Below are 16,285 nucleotides of genomic sequence, written 5' to 3' on the forward strand. Positions count from 1 at the left end.
GGAGCCGTCTGCCACACACCCTCCCGGCGCTGCCGGAGCCGTCTGCCACACACCCTCCCGGCGCTGCCGGAGCCGTCCGCCACACACCCTCCCGGCGCTGCTGGAGCCGTCCGCCACCACCCTCCCGGCGCTGCCGGAGCCGTCTGCCACACACCCTCCCGGCGCTGCTGGAGCCGTCTGCCACACACCCTCCCGGCGCTGCCGGAGCCGTCTGCCACACACCCTCCCGGCGCTGCTGGAGCCGTCTGCCACACACCCTCCCCGCTGCTGGAGCCGTCGCGACACACACCCTCCGCGCTGCTGCGCCGTCTGCCACACACCCTCCCGGCGCTGCTGGAGCCGTCTGCCACACACCCTCCCGGCGCTGCTGGAGCCGTCTGCCACACACCCTCCCGGCGCTGCTGGAGCCGTCTGCACACACCCTCCCGGCTGCTGGAGCCGTCTGCCACACACCCTCCCGGCGCTGCCGGAGCCGTCTGCCACACACCCTCCCGGCGCTGCTGGAGCCGTCTGCCACACACCCTCCCGGCGCTGCTGGAGCCGTCTGCACACACTCCCGGCGCTGCCGGAGCCGTCTGCCACACACCCTCCCGGCGCTGCTGGAGCCGTCTGCCACACACCCTCCCGGCGCTGCTGGAGCCGTCTAGCCACATACCCTCCCGGCGCTGCCGGAGCCGTCTGCCACACACCCCTCCCGGTGCTGCTGGAGCCGTCTGCCACACACCCGCCCGGCGCTGCCGGAGTCGCCTGCCACACACCCTCCTGGCGCTGCTGAACTCGTTTGCCACACACCCTCCCGGCGCTGCTGAACTCGTCTACCACACACCCTCCCGGCGCTGCTGAACTCGTCTACCACACACCCTCCCGGCGCTGCTGAACTCGTCTACCACACACCCTCCCGGCGCTGCTGGAGCCGTCTGCGACACACCCGGTCCGCTCGTCTGTCATTCCATGAGCCAGCTTGTCTAACGCGCCGTGAACCGGTCCCGCCTGACGCCGGCCAATCAATACCGCCCCCAGCGGCGGTCAAAAGGTGAGACCGCCGACCGAAACGGCGCCGCTGGGACGCCAGTTGGCCGCCGGGCCGCGCGTGCGTTCCACATCGCCCCGGGCCCAGCCATGAATTGGCCAGGCAGAGCTGCGCGGCCGATGCACACGACTCTGCAACGGGCCCCATCTGGATTCCGGTCGGTCGGTGATCCATCGGCCGAACGGGCGAGCGACGCGGCCGGGCCCGGCCGGGCGGACGCCGCCGGTCCGGCTGGCGGCGGCGCGGCATCCGCACACCGCTGTGTCACACGGCAGACATGGCTGAAGGTCGCACGGGACCGTGACGGGCGTTCCCACAGGGACGCGGCTGCCGTGTGACGACACGATTGGCCGGGTACAGACGAGCCAGGGCGGGGCCGATCCGCTTCCATGTCAGCGGCGACGGGTCACCTGCCTCCTCGCCCGCGAAGCCGCTCCCTACTCGGCAGTGGCCGACGCCTGTTCTGCCCCCCACCACGAGCGTACAGCTAGGTGCGACAGCACACCAAGTGCGAGCCGGGCGGACTGCGGCGGCGCGCCGCCGCCCCGGCCCGGTCCGCGCCGTGGGACATCGAGCGGCGTGCGGCCGGCGGCTCCTCGGCCGGCGCCGGTGTGCTGCCGGCGCCGCGGTGGCGACCTGCTGACCGGGGCAGCTCCGGCGCGACTGGCGAGCCGGGGCCCGCCCACATCGATATGTACAGCTGAGAGGGACAAGGCGAGCGGGCCGGCCGGAGGCGCCACAACAGCCAGTGACAGGGTACACGGCCTACACGCGACTGGCGCTAACCGCCGGACACAGCGAGCGGGCGTCAGGGTGAGGGGCAGCCACGACAGGCGGGGCGCCGCCGCGCCCACGTGCCAGGGTCGGCACACAGCCACACGTCCAGTGGGGGCGGCCGAGGCCTGCTGTACCGAAACTCTTGCACTGTCGGGCGCGCCGCAGCCGCAGCGTAGGGCCGGCGCCGGCGGCCGGCGGCGGCGCCGGCCTCCTCCATCACACTGTGCGCCTTGACCAGGCGGCGAGCGGTACCTTGCGAGCGGGAGCGGCGGGCGTCCGGCGGCCGCGGCGACACGCTGGCCGCCGCCCGGCTGCTTCCCGCCCGTCGGCGACAGGCACAGCCCGTTTATCTGCCGGAAGCCAGGCGGCGTCACGTGGCGCACCGGACCACACGGCAGGCGGCATCACGCGGCGGGGCGCTGCCAGCACACCCCACGTCACGCGCCGTGGTGGCATTGGTATTGGCTGATCACGCGCCGTGGTGACATTGGTGCTGGCTGTAACTGACCGTGTCCACATCGCACAGCTCACAACGAACAGTAATAGGTGTCACTGACAGCAGGCGGCGAAATCACAGTACGTCACAGCAGTTGACAAACAACACGCCAATATCACACACCGGCGTTTGCTACGTGTAATGGGCCTCGGCCAGAGCGACGGGGACCAACGCGACAAGCACGTCACACCCGCCCACCAGAGATCCTATAAAACTTCATTTTAGTTCGCCCAGGACCACTTGAGCAATCGCACTATACGCGCCAGGCTCAATGAAACATTCAACACCCAAGAGACGGCCAATGTGGGGCTTCAGTCCAAAGTCCGCGACATTTCAACGCAATGCATTTGTTCGCATTGGTAGAACATTAGATGCAAGTGAGACAATGTCAATGAGGTGCCCCGCCGTACTACACCGGGGAGAGATGATAACAGTTGACAGCAGACCGCGCTATGTCCGTGATTGCCGCGCGACGACTGCACCCCAGCCACACAGGAGACGGAATCACAGCACGGTACCACCGGCGCACTCCGCGCTGCGTGAAGTCACCGCCGCCCGCCGCCGGCTGCTGCCGGCGCCAAGGACCACAGGCTCCCCGGGCGCACCCAGCGACAGGGGTCCGCCGTTCACACAGACACAGCCCGCGTCTCACCGGCCCGACCTGTTCGCGAGCGACGTGACGGAGCGTTTCGGGCGGCGCCAGCCAGAGCCGCCCGTCTGCCGACCGGCCAGGTCCGCGCGGCCACCGGGACAACCCCGCTCCCACACACCACGCCCTTGCCAAAATGTAGCTTCCACATGCCTTCCTTTCTAACCAGCTGCCAGACATGTTTTGAGCAGGTGGCGATCGTTCGTTGTCGATGTGAAAATAGAGCCATAATCTAGACCTTCTCATCCCATTCCGCTATCGGCAGACGAGCCCCGCCACCAGTCTAGCCCCGACATGATCGGGTGCCGGCCGACCAGCGCAGCCAGTCCATCAGGCATTGGTCTCCGTCTGTCGACATGGCTGCAGTTTGGCAGCGACGTTGGCCAACATTCCGTATTTATGGAGACCTATTGACGATGCCGTTCGCCGGCACCGGGGCTGCCTGGATAATTCAGCCTGCCACCGTAAATCGGCCCACGCCCCGGCCCCCGCCCCCACAGCGCGCTCCCAGGGGGCCGGACCGCCAGACACACAGGCTGCGCTTTTGTGGGCTGGAACAGAGTGGCCGCCCCGCCGCCGCCTGGAGCAGTGAGCGCAGGCCGAGCAGCGAGCAGCGAGCAGCGACCAGCACGGCAGGGCCAGCCTAGCGCGCGTCCGCCATTTATCAGGTGGACAACGGTGCGGAAAACGAGTCTTAATGTCAAGCGAATGGGAGTTTAAAGCAAACACCTACTCGCCGGCACCCTATTTTCAGTTGACGGCGGACGACGGCGCTTTCTGTCCAAGCGGCGGCGCATCTCCGTCACCAGTATAACTAATCCGCCGGGCGGCGGCTGCTGCTGGCGGGCCCGCGGGAGCCGACACGCCCCCACCGCCGGGCGCCGGGCCGGGCCGCTCCCAAATGTAGGCGGCTGGGCGGCGGCGCTCGCGAAACGGCCCGTCACCGCGCCGACCCACTGGGCAGCCGGCCCGCCGGACGTAAAGCCCGACTTTTACACACGTGCCGCCGTCCGGCCCGCAGAGCCAGCCGCCCATAAAACGCAGCCGGGATGAGCCGCTGCGCGCCCGTTAGCTATTTCTGAGCGGCGAGCGCGTCACTGCATCAGCGTCACGGCTGGGCCGCGCGGATGAAGGCGCCCGGGGGGCGGCAGCGCGGGACCGGACCTCGCCGCCCGCCGGCTGACCTGCTCGGAGTCCGGCGACAGGCCCAGGTCCTCGTCGGCGCGCTGCTTGGGCGAGCGTGGCGCGCGCTGGTACGGGTCGGCCGGCCCGTACAGGTCCGGCGTGCCCAGGTTCAGCAGGCAGGTCCGCTGCATCGTGTCGACGATCACCAGGCCACTCTCGTTGCCGTAAGCCATCCTGCGGCCGCCAGCCAGCCGGCGTCAGCACGCGCCGGCCCCGCCAGGCGTGTCAGGCGGTCGCTCAGCCGGCGCAGCGCCCGGCTGTCTGGCTCACGGGTGTGACGAGGCCTGGTGCACTCGCACAAATATTGCCCGTTGATCTGCACGCCATCGACAAGGCAAATTGAGAACTCAAAACTCGCAGCAATCCCGAGTTAACGGCGTACCGGCAGGCTACAGCAAGAGTTCAAGGTGTACAAAGGCGTGTCGGCCCCGGCGAAGTTGCGGTCATCACATCGGCCGGGCGAGTCGCAGTGGCACTCACAGGCCGTAGGCGGAGTTGATGGCGAGACTGCTGATGGCGCCGGGCGGCTCGCCGTTGACCGACGGCGTGACGCAGACCAGCTCGGCCTGGTAGCCGGGCCCCCGGCGCACCGGCCCCGTCCGACACCGCACCGGCAGCGTCAGCTCCGCCTGGCCCCGTCACAGGTCACGTGGGTCACACAGGTCACCCAAACAAGGTCAGCTCAGCACGCACGTGCAAGTGAAGCGTGTCGAGAGAGGATCAGCACGGACGTGAGTGGGGAGGGTTATATCAGAGGCAGGGAGCAAAATGGTGTGGAAGCTCAGGAGTAGGCGGGAGTGTGCGAGTTCGCGACAGTGGGCGAGCAACAATGGCGACAACAGAGTGAAACAGCAGGGAAGAGTGAGCGAGCGCGGCAGAGTAATGCCCAGCTGAGTGAGACAGTTCTCGCGTGAGAACACCGGACAGCTCGGGAGGGCGGACGACAGCAGCGCGCCGGTCGGCCGCCGCCGCACCTTTCTGCCGTTGTCACCGATGATGGAGTTGGCGGGTCGCAGCGTGGACGAGGTCTCGCCGTCCGGCGAGGCCCGGTCCGGATCGCCGTACGCCTCGTACACGATCGGAATCTCCAGACACTGGCGGCACGAGCGGCGGCGGCGTCACACGAGAGCGCGCGCCTCGCCGTCAGCGCGTCACCATCGACACTGGCGCTGTACGTACATAGCGAACGGGCGGGGATGTCAGATATGGATGTGGACAGGGGTTAAGTCTTTGGTCAGGTCATCGACACTGGCGCTGTACGTGCATAGCGAACGGGCGGGACGTCAGATATGGATGTGGACAGGGGTTAAGTCTTTGGCCAGGTCATCGACACTGGCGCTGTACGTGCATAGCGAACGGGCGGGGATGTCAGATGTAGATGTGGACAGGGGCTAAGTCTTTGGCCAGGTACCTGCCCCATTCCAGTACGTCAAGTGCTTTCACTGTTAAAAGCGTACGACACGCACCGGTGAAGCAAAAGTACCATTCACAATTTTATCAAACACGGTTGCCACCCATGTGGAAAAACAGACTCAACACACGCCGATCAGTGCATGCATTGACCAAGTGACGAGAGGCGGTACATCCGGGCGTCTGCTCGAAGCCCAACTAACCGGGATTTCGGATGTTTTCTCGTGCTTGCTGAAGCGGAAGTGGATGACGTAGGAGGAGGCGCCGGCCACGGCCAGCTGCCGGCTCTCGGGGCAGATGACCACCTGCTGCACGGCCAGCTGGTCCTCGGCCTCGCCGTCCTGCGGCGCAGCGAGGCTGGGCGTCAGCACACGGGTCAGAACCGCCCGAGACGCGGGAGACCGCCGACCGCGCTCGTCAGCACCGGGTGCTAGTGGTTACTCTCTAAATGTGACGGGCGCCACCACCGAACAGCGACAGCCGTCCCCGCTGCAACAGCCCTCACAATCGCATTGCAGCACATTCCGAACACGGGAGAGGCCACGAACGCAATGAAACGCCGGTGTTTCCTTACAACAACGCAGGCACCACTTTGCATCATGGACGACAGCGCTTCACATGAATAAACAAAGACGAGTTCACTCAGAAGCCACAGCGACAGTTGCCGTGTCTTTGTGCTTCCCAGCAACAGCTTCAATTTATATTGCACCACAAAGGACGCCGACAATATGACTACACATGGGTCAAATTCCATTTCCCGGTTAGTTTATCTAATGAGGTAAGTTCGCGGAGCAGGTGGAGACGCCGCAGTCGGTCTGAGCAAAATAACAATGCAATCAGCAAGTCTGAAAACGTCGGAGGCTGTAGCATGCCAGGGAGAAAACAACACACGCACTGCCACACCTGACAACCGTGTTGCACCTGCCTACGCAGCCATACCTGCGGAGCCGCGCCCTGCCTGCGAGCGGGTCCGCGGGCGGTTCCGTACCTGCGAGCCGTGTCGCACGTACAAGCGACCGCACCGCAGCCGCGGGCGGAGCTCCACCTGCGGTCTGTGTCGTACCTGGGAGCGGCGCTGCTTTCTCCAGAACGCGGGATGTCTTCAGTTTGTAGAGCACCTGCAGGGTGACGGCTGTCGCATCCCAGAACTTGACGCTGCCGTCGGCGTGCCTGGCGGCGAGCGGCGCGAGCCTGGGCGTGAGACCCTGGGTCGCGTCCTCCCGACCCCGGGCCGCGTTCTGTGTGTGTTTATGTGTCACTGGGGCTTTACCACGCACTCAGCTGCTGAGGCTATATGGCGTCGCCTGCCTCTCACCCTGGCGGGAAGGTCTGGCACCGTGGGGGAATCGAACCCAGTACTTCTGGTTTCCCAGACGCGCAGTGGTTAACGCCGACGCGTTAACCACTACACTATCAGCACCCAGCTGGGCCGCGCTTTCCTGACCACGGCCAACCCCTCCGCTGCCCCCGTGCGGCGCCGGCGCACGCTGACGTACGCCCACAAACAGCATTCACACACAGGTCAGCAGACCACCAAACCGGCCACAGCGCCTCATCACGCAGCATGTGAGCAGCATATAAGCCGGGTTTGAGCAAAGTGGGGCGTATGTTCTGACGTCTTTCGGAACTCCGATAACGAGCCCAAATGGCCGTTTAGATCCAGCGTCAGAAACGCTAGGGCATCGATCAGTCGAGATCCGGATAGCAAGAGAGCCGTCGGTCACTAGCAAGAGTCACGTGACAAGTCGGTCCCACGAGGACGCCGGGCGGGCTGGAGACGCCCGGCCGACACGCCTACCCGGTGATGACGATCTCCGGGTAGCTGTTGCCTCCGGTGCCCCAGCTGCCTCCCGTGATCGGCCACTCCTTCTCACTGAAGCCGGTCCTGTGGCAGGGGCGACGACACGTCGATAACCAGGCACATCATTCCCACTGGGAGCATGTGATGCGTTTGAGAGCGTTCCGATCGCTTCGAGAATTTGGACACGAGCATTTACGACTCTACGAGAATTGGGCCACCATTTCCGTGGTTTGTTTTCTCAACGAAGCATATGTGAAACCATCAGTGCATTAAAGGTCGACCAAGACCTTAATATCAGAGGATTTTCGAAGACGTTTTAACAATGCTTAGCACATTTCGCGCCGCAGAAACTCGTTAAACGACTAATACTACACCAACCGGGTTTCAAGATCACAACTTCTGCGGCCCGTCTAGTCTAGGTTTCTGGCCGTACTGCTGAGCGCTACCACCTCAGGTGTGGGATGCTAATGAGGTATAAAAATCACATAGCACAGCTCCTAGCTTTATCGGGACTCCACTCTGAAGGACGCCACCGAACGCAGTCAATAGTCCGGCGCGGACCAATCAGCCCAGCCCAGGCCGTGAGCCCTTCCTATTGCGGCGCGGGGTCCGGCCGCCACGTGGCCGCGCCGCTTCCCTCGCAGCTGGGGAGCCGACACCATCACCACTCCGACAGAACAGGGAGAGTGGGCCAACGGCGGCGTCGCTCCCCCGCCTCTCCGCAGCTGGGGAGCCGACACCATCACCACTCCGACAGAACAGGGAGAGTGGGCCAACGGCGGCGTCGCTCCCCCGCCTCCCCGCAGCTGGGGAGCCGACACCACCCACCACTCCGACAGAACAGGGAAGGCCAGCGGCGGCGTCGCTCCCCCCGCCTCCCCGCAGCTGCGGAGCCGACACCACCACCACCCAGGCAGGGCAGCGAGAGACGGCCAGCGGCGGCGCCACTCCCGCCTCCCGGCAGCTGGGCAGCCGACACCATCACCACACCGGCAGGGCAGCGAGAGATAGCCGGCGGCGGCAGCGGCGGCGGCGGGCCGATCCGATTACAGCCGTGAGTGGTGCGCTGCCGACAGCGGCACTTTGGAGCGCCAGGCGCCGCCACGCACGGACGCCACCGCCGACCGTCCGCGCACGGTCCCGGCGACAGGACCGCCGGCGCCTGCACAGCCGAGCGGACCGCACCGGACCGGCCCCTCCAGACTTCCCGGCCTCCCCGGGGCGTGCACATGCTCCTCAGCCTCCCCAAAGACGTCCGCAGGCTCCCGGCTTTGCCGAGACAGCCGACGGTTCCCGGCTTCTCCGACCCGTCCAAGGCGCGTTACAGCGCGCCGGCCACCGCGCTACGTTCAGACCGGGCCCACCAACCCTCCATTAACGGCGCGCCGCGTCGGCAGCGTCCCTGCCCATCGCTCGCGCATCAGCCGATCCCTATTGACAGGCGCTCTCGGCGGCGGCGGCGCGAGGCCGCGCCCCGGCGCCGGTGGCTGCCGTCGCCACGGGCTCGTCCCGCGCCGCAGGCGAGCCGCGCTCAGCACAGCCCGACATGAGCCGGCGGCGGCGCGTGCCGATGACGGGCTGCCGCCGACGGCAATTTCGTCGACACTGAAGACAGCGTGACGAGGCGCCGCCGCCGCCGCCGCCGCCTGGCAATAGTGCGTACGCGCCGATCGATGCAGCACCACACAGGAGATGAGCCGCGGAAGCCAGCAGCGTCATGGCCGACGGCGCGTGCGGGCCGCACTGCCCGGGGCACTCTCGGCCCGGGAGATGCGGGGCAGCCATGGTGCCCAGCCGCGGCGTGCGAGCCAGGCAGCAGCGCTGTGCTCCGACCGAGGGACGGGACAGGGTGGACGCACAAGGCCGCAATGTACGTACAGCGAACACGCAGCTCTCCATCCATCATCTCAGTCTTTAGCGATTCCAAATACGCACTTCATTCAAACGTCTGCTGTTTTTCTTCTTAAATTTCTAATTGGAAGCGTTTTCCTCTCACAGGCTGCTTGACTAGCTTTGCTGCTATAGCATTGTCAATTTGGTGTCATGCTTCATATCTTCAGTCAGTGGCTGATACATCAGGCGGCAGCATCTTTTTTAGCGTGTCCATGCCGCCAAGCGCATAGGATCACCCAACACACTGCTCGTCTCAACGCATGTCTTTAATTTAATGTCTGCCGCCGCGCATCCCAAACTACTGACCATTCGGGCCAAGCCCCACCGTTTTCTGCTGGATCCACCAACGGCTATTTCTTCAAATACCTATTCAAAAGCCTGCTACAAATGACTAAAACCCGCTGGGTCTGTTCGCCTTGGCATCTAGGCTACCATGTAAGGCATTTGCACGCCCAAACAATATTGGAAATGCAACTATTGTGTCTGTTAGGTCCTCATAGTCTGTCACGTGTAGCCCAAAGCCGTGGTTTTTCAACACAGTGCGCTTCAGATGTTAAAATAAGCCCTGATATTTCCCGACAAGGCTGCTGTCCGCTCTCATTGGTAGGGTCGCGCTTGGCTGGACCGCGCAGAAGCCGTACCGCATCGGCTAGTCAAGGGTGCGTGCAATTTCCGACTGGAGGGCACCGCGCACCTCGCCAGTACGTACTTTATCGAGCACGCTTAGAGGCTCAAAACGACACATTTTGCGGGAAACAAGGAAAACATATGTACGTGCTAGGGTAAGACGGCATTTCCTGCTGTTCTAATCCCAGCCTCTACAACAAGGCTAGAACTAGTAACTTGGGCATGTGGAAAAAATGTTGTCGAGTGCAGCGCATATTATATATATATATATATATATATATATATATATATATATATATATATATATATATATACATGAAAGCAGCGAAAAGCCCAACTGACCTTTTGGGTGCCCTTTTGCGAGGAGCTGTACATTATCTGCGCAATAATGTTGCGAAGTGTAGATGATGACTCTTCAAGATGATGATGACCTTTTTCAGATGCTTATTTCTCAAACACAAGCAAAACGAACAGCACATGATTCATGAGCTGTCATAACTCAATTCGCCCCCCAACGCTCTCATCTTTTCTGTGGTGCTCCGCAATACCACGAGCCGGTCGGACCTTCCATTCGCAGCATAAGCCCACGGTTGTACTCTCGGACAGACACACATGCAACAAAAATAAGGCCACGGTCGGGTCGCCTTCACGCTTACTTTGTTTGCAAATAAAGGTTTTGCATAGCGACCAAGACAAGGTGAGAACATAATTTCTGTCGGTACAAATCCCAAAAAAGTTCTGGTATGCATAAGTTTGGCCGCCAGATGTTCCCAACTGTCTCTTTGGAAAGCACTGGGATCCCGGTCAATGGCTGGACAGTTCACCATTAGATGTGACGTCGTTTCATAAGCATTCTTGCATTAGGGTGTTGATTGTTTCAGCAAATGATACATTGTGAGAATTTTGCTAGTTGAAGGAATTATATGCCACAATGAGGAAACCTCGACTCGATGTTTTGTTTCGTATGTGCTCGCAGTTCAGTGGTTGGTTACCTCGCTCCACTGAGGAATCTCATCAATTTCTCAGTTCCATCCAGCTTCGCATGAACAATCTTTACTCAGTGTAGTAATCAGCAGCGATCAGTAATGCCATTTCATAGCATTTTTATCACTGACTTCACCATTATGGATGCCGGAAATCCTCTCGGTCTTCACAATGATCACATGTTCTGGGCATTTTACTGACCGTGGTGATACAAGCCATGACATATAGGCGACATCACTTTTGCTTTAATTATACAGCTAAGTATCACGACCTTGCGGAAAAGTGGTTCATGTCTGTGACATGGGCACAGTTTTGTCTATCCATTAACTGCAATTGGCCAAGTGGCAAGAACACTTCAAGATTTAAATAACAGCTCAAGAGTAATAGCAGTGTCAAAACTTCGTTCTTCGCTTACTAGCTTATCTGCATTTTAGTCATGCTGCTACGGTCTGGTCCCAGCACCACGGAGATTTCCAGTGCGGATCTTGCGGTCTCCAATTGCACGTGGCAGAATGAAGTGTTGATTGCTTCTATAGCCTTGGCAGAATGTTTCATCTGCCACCAACACGGCATTATTGAGGTGTAGGCTCTAGCACGAGTGGTGGCTCTAGCACGGGCCCTCTGGAGGACAAGCACCAGTTCATTTTTGTCCGCGTTGTACGCCATAGCGTTGAGGACAAAGATCAGGCGCAAACATGCCAATATTTCAGGCGTTTGGATCTGCCGGATCTGTCGGATCGCAACAACGGTTCTCAGCAAAATAATTGTCGACTGTCCCCAAAAAAGGTAAGACTGCAGACCTCCTCAGCTAGACCCAATCCCTTAGCGGTTGATCATCGGACACTGAAGCGGAGACGCCTCTCCCGGTCCTGGCACCGGGCGCTCCACGGTCCGCGAACACCCGTCACAGCTGAGTGCGAAGGCGGTGGCTATTCGATGGTCTTAAGCAGGGGGACCAGCGACACGCGCAGCTGACCTTCAGTCACGCTCTTTGCAACAGGAACATGATCCTTCAAAATAGCGGATGATGATGCGTAAGATCTCGGCTACTGAAGAATATGCATTTGAACGTGCAATTCAGCAGAACGGCAGTGTGGCCGAAAGAACAGGTGACAAAATACCATTAGACGGAGTTTCAGAAAAATATATGGACGTGTTTGCAGCCAACAGAATATGTCGGGGTACTGAGGGAGTAGCTCTGGGACGATGGACGCCACGTTTGCTGTAAGTAGGTTCCGAACGTTTTCAACAAGGAGTGGATGCGCGGTTCACAGCCCGCCAGCCCGCTGGCGCCGTGCGGACCGAAGCACGGAACATCGACGCTGGAAAAACGGCATCGTCCACGCTTCAGGCCGCTGGCCACTGCGGGATCACCCGAATCAAGCGGGAATCGCTGGCGATTTCTGCCCGCAGCCGGCCTCCACTCCCAGAAAAACATCGTTCTCATCACGGCGATTCTCAGTGAAATCGTCTCGCCGTTTCTCCGTTTGGCGAGCGTGGGCCTCGCCGGCCAGGGAGCTGGCACCATTTATTTCGCCTCCGCCTCCACCCCCCCCCCCCCCTCGAGCGAATGGAAATAGACGCCCGAGTCACCAGGATTGAGGACGGCTGGGTGACCGGGAATGAGAACGACTGGGTGGCCGGGAGTGAGGGCACCAGGGTGGCCAGGAGTGAGAACGACTGGGTGGCCGGGAGGGCACCAGGGTGACCGGGAATGAGAACGACTGGGTGGTCGGGAGTGAGGGCACCAGGGTGGCCAGGAGTGAGAACGACTGGGCGGCCGGAAGTGAGGACGACGGTGTGACCGGAGGTGGGGACGGCTGGGTGATCGAGAGCATAGACGGCTGGGTGACCGGGAGTACAGACAGCTCCTGGGCGACTCACATAGGGGACTCAGCCGAGGCCAATGGAAGCATATCTAGCGTAAGTCACCGGCACAGCGGAACTTTTATGCCGGCGTTCTAATCAGAGGGGAACGCAGTTCCAGACCCTAGCCGCTCGGGCGGCACCTATTTGTAACGATCGCGCCCGTAATGGAGTCATTAGCGGCATAAATAGGCCATTTCCGGCCGGGCCGCCAGCAGAGTAGGGCCAAGGCTCGGCCTTCGCCGCCGGCCGGCCCGAGCTATCCATCCACTCGTTTCGGGGGGGGGGGGGGGGGGGCGCCAACAGCCTCCGTCTCCTGCTGAGCGTGTTTCCCACCGGATGGTAACAAGACCCGACCAGCAAATGTCACAATCTACGGAGCGCACCCCTCAGCGCCAGTAAAGCTTCAGAACGCGGCGGAACGACGCAATTAAAAACAGGCGACAGCACTTGCTCACGGGGCCACGCAGACACGGGGGCAGAATGACATCGAGATAATCGCGCAGAACGGAGCGACGCGGTAGCTCAGTCGCTGCCCGCTCTCATGTCGGCCTCACCCAGGCGTGGCGACAAGAGCCGCTGATTCAAACAGAAGATGGTGGCGTTGAAAGACGCCGTATTCCGACTACTGACATCGTGTGAGGACCGGTCCTCCACAGATGCAGCGGAAGGCGACATGGCGCTGGAAGTCGAGGCCAAGCGGCGGTCTGCTACAGAACTGTCAGGGTTGCTGCTGGGTCACGTGGGGAGAAGGGCGGACAAGGACGCTGAAATACGGGTACATTGCTATTTCCGCAAGTTGCAGGTAGGCCCCTTTAACGCAATGAGGCACTTGGGTGTTAAGAGCATGAGTACGAATGGGAAAAACGAGAAAAAGGAATGCAATCTCAATTTGTAAAAACAGCGCGATAAGATCGCCAAAGCACCTTCCTATTCGGTGGATTTTCGATTGCAAGCCCGAAATAGCACAGCCCAGATCGCCTCAAGTTCTTCAGGCGTTCAACAGAACTCTCCTGTCCAAATCAAAATCAGCCACCGTGGGGAGCCGCTCAGAAGACCTCAGTCGTTTGGGTCGAACTTCGATGCCGCCCGAACGAGTTGGCTGCGAGGAATTAAAGCGATGTCACGCACCATAGCAGGCCGCGCTCAAAAGCGTTTAGTCCATTACGACTGGCGGCCCCGGGACACTTTCCCAATTATAACCCGCCGGCGCAGAACGTCCATTTTACGGCGCGTCAAACTTTTCATAACGCCGAGCGGGCGCACGGCATCGCGACAGAGCGGCGATTACTCTCCTTAGCTGCGCCATCAGAGCCAGCCAGTTCCGTGCGGCGCCGTCGGCCGGCGGCGGCGCGGCGCGGCCGCTGTTTGAACTGCACCCGGCGCCACAGGTGTCGTCTCGGCTGACACCAGACAGCATCACCTAACGCCAGGCGATGTCATCTCACGCCAGACGGTGTCACCTCACGCCAGACGGTGTCACCTCACGCCAGACGGTGTCACCTCACATCAGGCGGTGTCATCTCACGCCAGACGATGTCACCACACGCCAGACGGTGTTACTTCACGCCAGACAGTGTTACATCACGCCAGACGGTGCCATCTCATGCCAGACGGTGTCACCACACGCCACACGGTGTTACCTCACGCCAGACGGTGTTACCTCACGCCAGACGGTGTTACCTCACGCCAGACGGTGTCACCTCACGCCAGACGGTGTCATCGGAGCCGGGCGCGGTGGCATTCAGCCGCGCACACCAGCAACATGGCGGCGCGGCCGTGTCTGCCACCGATCGGGTGTACCATCATCATCGCGTATGCGTCACGTCGTACCAAACGAGGCATCAAAACCTCACGAAGCCTTCACGCGACGCGACCGCGACTTGGAACACCTACCAACGACCGGCGAAAGACCGAAAACTAATGAAGCCAAGACGGCGGAGGAGCTTGAGCGGGTCATATCCCGGGGATTAGGCCAGACTTTCAGCCACTATTCCGAACTCAGTTTCCTGAAAACTCGACACTGAGAACTCGACACAAAGGCCCAACTCTTCAGCCAACCAGAACAGCTGGCCGGCGGTCGCCGCCACGGGCGGCCGGACGGTCCCACCGCCCGTGCGAGCGTGCGGCCCGCCCGGACAGCGTGCTGCCGCTCGATGGCAGGCTCGTGCGCGGCTGACGGCCCGGCCACTGTGGCGCGAGACGGGCGGTCACACGCAGCCCGGACACACCGGACACAGGTGGCCGCACGCAGGATGGATACGCAGACAGGCCGGACAGGCGAACGTAAGCGGCAATGACGGAAGCGTCGCACTGATGAGCGCGTGGGGAATGACGGCCGCACACGACAATGGCCGTCCAGGAGTGGTGCTCTCCGGCTGGGTCATCAGCCAGCCAGGTCCCTGAGGTGGCTAGTCGCTGTTAGCGTCAGCGGCAGTCGTATTACCTCTTCCAGGAAGACGGCGGACAAACGCGCCGGGCCACAAAGGCCCAGAAACGCGAGCAGCCCCGAAAAACTGTCGGAAGAGAGCCGAGGAGAAGTGGTGCACAGAGTCAAGACGAGACGCAACGAACCATAGGGGAAGTGAGCTTCTAATACGATAGGGGTAGGGCAAAGTCTCGGCAGAGGAGAGCCTCGGGCAGAAGAGTCTCGGTTGATGAGAGCCTCGGGCTCACATGAGCCCAGTTCCCGTCCTCCGGCGGATGGACACGGGCAGCAGAGGCACAGACAGGGGGCGGACACAAAGGGCGGGCACAGTGCGCCGGCCTCGCCTGCAGGCCCGGGCTGGCTGTCGCCAGCGGAGCCGTCGGTCGGTGCCGCCTGCAGCCGGCGTTGCAAATAGCCGCTGCCGCCCGGGAGACGGCGGCCGCGGCAGGTGCGCGGCCGCCCGGCGCCACGTGGCCCGAGCGGTCCGGAACGGAAGGCCGATCGATGCCGCCGCGGTCGGAGCGCGCGAGCGCGCGCGCGACACACGCGCTCGTCAGTACACGTCATTATCGGCCGACGACGCCCAACAAAACGCGGACCGAGCACCGGCTCCGGTGGCAGTGCCCGTCTCTGGGGCGTGCGTGCGTGCGTGCGTGCGTGCGTGCGTGCGTGCGTGCGTGCGTGCATGCGTGCGTGCGTGCGTGCGTGCGTACGTGTATGCGTGCGTGCGTACGTGCGTGGGTGTGCATGTGTGTGTGCGAGTGAGCAGCGCGCGGAAGGAGAAAGGACCTAATGAGAAAGACGGCAAACACAAGAAGTCGACAGAGTCAACACTGACGACATGATGAAAGCGGGCGGGCGGAGACGCCGGCGCCGTCGCTTCTTACTGGAGCGCAAAAAGACCGACCTCGGGTGATTTAAGCGGGCGCTGCCCGCGCAGTCTGCCTGCAGACGGCGCATCACCCGAGCCGACTCCCGGCAACTCACTCCCTGTGCGTCACCTGCCCACGGTGACCGATTCCATGTGCGTCCTTTTAGCCGACCCCCGGTGACCCCCTGGGCCACGGACCATCCTTAAGCCGAGGCCGCAGTCCACGGAGACAAACTCGACATCATTCGACGCGACGCTCCGGGCGATC

The 16,285-nt window shown here is 62.0% G+C and overlaps 1 protein-coding gene across 1 annotated transcript in view; it reads right to left on the reverse strand.

Annotated features, from left to right (window-relative positions):
- Positions 1-1,795: 1,795 nt before the first annotated feature.
- The window catches only part of LOC119103132 (syntaxin-binding protein 5), a 90,973-nt gene continuing 76,483 nt past the window's right edge, over positions 1,796-16,285 (reverse strand). Inside the window, exons 13-20 of the mRNA XM_037226583.1 lie at positions 7,346-7,432; positions 6,627-6,717; positions 5,751-5,888; positions 5,112-5,231; positions 4,618-4,766; positions 4,137-4,311; positions 2,105-2,157; positions 1,796-1,811 (exon numbers count right to left, since the gene is read on the reverse strand). Coding sequence (XP_037082478.1) covers positions 1,796-1,811; positions 2,105-2,157; positions 4,137-4,311; positions 4,618-4,766; positions 5,112-5,231; positions 5,751-5,888; positions 6,627-6,717; positions 7,346-7,432 — 829 coding nt within the window. The remainder of the gene's footprint in view (positions 1,812-2,104; positions 2,158-4,136; positions 4,312-4,617; positions 4,767-5,111; positions 5,232-5,750; positions 5,889-6,626; positions 6,718-7,345; positions 7,433-16,285) is intronic.

This window comes from Pollicipes pollicipes, unplaced genomic scaffold (assembly GCF_011947565.3).
Source record: "Pollicipes pollicipes isolate AB1234 unplaced genomic scaffold, Ppol_2.1 Scaffold_5724;HRSCAF=6776_pilon_pilon_pilon, whole genome shotgun sequence".
In the NCBI taxonomy this organism is placed as follows: domain Eukaryota; kingdom Metazoa; phylum Arthropoda; class Thecostraca; order Pollicipedomorpha; family Pollicipedidae; genus Pollicipes; species Pollicipes pollicipes.